Source organism: Camelina sativa, chromosome 1 (assembly GCF_000633955.1).
Source record: "Camelina sativa cultivar DH55 chromosome 1, Cs, whole genome shotgun sequence".
Classification (NCBI taxonomy): Eukaryota; Viridiplantae; Streptophyta; class Magnoliopsida; order Brassicales; family Brassicaceae; genus Camelina; species Camelina sativa.
Window position 1 is genome coordinate 8,382,914 of NC_025685.1, and position 1,844 is coordinate 8,384,757.

General features: G+C 38.5%; 1 protein-coding gene across 1 annotated transcript in view; it reads right to left on the bottom strand.

Moving 5' to 3' along the window:
- Window positions 1–1,475, bottom strand: part of LOC104705430 (protein ACCELERATED CELL DEATH 6-like) — a 3,693-nt gene extending 2,218 nt beyond the window's left edge. Inside the window, exons 1-4 of the mRNA XM_010421441.2 lie at window positions 776–1,475; window positions 553–702; window positions 294–416; window positions 1–216 (exon numbers count right to left, since the gene is read on the bottom strand). Coding sequence (XP_010419743.1) covers window positions 1–216; window positions 294–416; window positions 553–702; window positions 776–1,403 — 1,117 coding nt within the window. The 5' untranslated portion in view covers window positions 1,404–1,475. The remainder of the gene's footprint in view (window positions 217–293; window positions 417–552; window positions 703–775) is intronic.

Consider the following 1,844-nt stretch of genomic DNA (forward strand, 5'->3'; position numbering starts at 1 on the left):
TATCTTTGAGCCATACGATATCAGGATAATGCCTCATTACTTCCTCGATATACTCTACAATACCATTCTCTACCGCCTTAAACAGAGCTTGGTGTAGACCGGTGTTCTTCTGTTGGGTCACGTCAAAGTTAGGTATCTCTTGGCAGATACATTCTAGTATCTCTTTGGCTTGAGCATGTCCTAACTTCAGTTTGTATACCCGTCTTATATGTGGAACTGTCAATTAAAAATCATCTAAGAATTATCACAATCATCGACATGGCTCACTATTTGAGATGAGTTTTACTGCTTACAAAGAACTTTAAGGTGTTTCCACAACTTGTCTTGAATCCAACTATGATCTTCTGCTTTCCTGTATTGATGGTCATGATGATTCAGAACTTCGTGAGGGTTATTAACTTTCTCTATGTGAATACCTGCAAGAGAAGTAGCATGAATTTAACGATCTATAATGCGGAATCCCAACAAAAATTACAGCCTAGTAACACCGAACTTCCTTACAAAGTTATATTTAGTCTTCGTCTAATAAGCTAAGTATATTCAGTTACTCACAATGATATATCCACTTTTGCCAAAATGCAAGACGGGTACCGCTAGGGAACGCACAAGGTGTTTGAGCAAGCGCGATGATCCCTGTATCGTTGTCGCTGTCTCGAGTATAAGCCAGCTTAGGATATCTCTGAATCAGATCCAAAGCAATACCTTCATATATGCGACACATTAGCCATCTTGTGAACATATAATATAGTTGCCAAAAAAAGTTATATGAACATACCATATAATCCATCGACAATACAATTAGTCACAAGCATCGCTCCGTTCTTGCCATTGTGATCATCTGAACCATCAGGATCAAGGTCACTGAGAGGTGTGTGATTGTAAAGATACCGAACAAGATGTTTGTGACCATACAACGAAGCCACCACGATTGGTATATGCTTCTTCTCGTTCCGGACACTAACCAAACTGGGACATTTATTCACCAAACACTCTGCAATCCTCACAATCCCACCGGTCGCAGCATAAGTAAGCGCAGTGTAACCATTATCATTCTTGATCTTCAACACTTGCTCTGGATCATGAATCCGTCTTATGATCTCTTCCACGATCTTGATGTGACCAGACAAAACAGCTTTATGGATCGGTCTGTCTCCGTTAGAGGTTAAGCTTGCGGTTAAAGCCTCAGGATTTCGGTCCAAGAACGCTTTCGTGGCTTCTAAGTTTCCACTGTCTATGTTCTTGAAGAGGACAAGATAGGTCGAGTTTTCTTGTCCTATCTTGTTTTGTGGTAGCTCGGCTGCTTCATCGATCTGCATACTATCTGACCTGAAACTGCTGCGGCCTGTTTCTGATCGTATACTGTCAGCTCTGAAACCTCTGGGATAACCTTTTTCAGTATCCATTTTCCGGTCGGCAAGAAACGTGATTGGTATGTGTTTGTCTGAGTGTAATATTGTTCTTTTTTATAATTTGTTATAAAGCAAACAGAGCTTTCCGTTATTCGAACAGAGAGAGACATGAGTAAAGTGTTAAAAGAGAGTGGTGGCTTCTCTTTGAAGGAAGGTTTTTTAAAGGACAAAAGGAAAGAGAGAAAGGATTCAAGGAATTAACATTCCCATTAACATTATACTGTGTAATATGAACAATCCTTGACCATTCGTAGGATTCAAGGAATTAACATTCCCATTAACATTATACTGTGTAATATGAACAATCCTTGACCATTCGTACCAAGAACTATTTTCAAGATTTAGATTCATCTTCTTTTTTCTTCTTTCTATATTTGTGTTTGTTACCTTTTATAGGGAATATTTAAAAGATTTAGCTTTTTTTTTTTTTTTTTT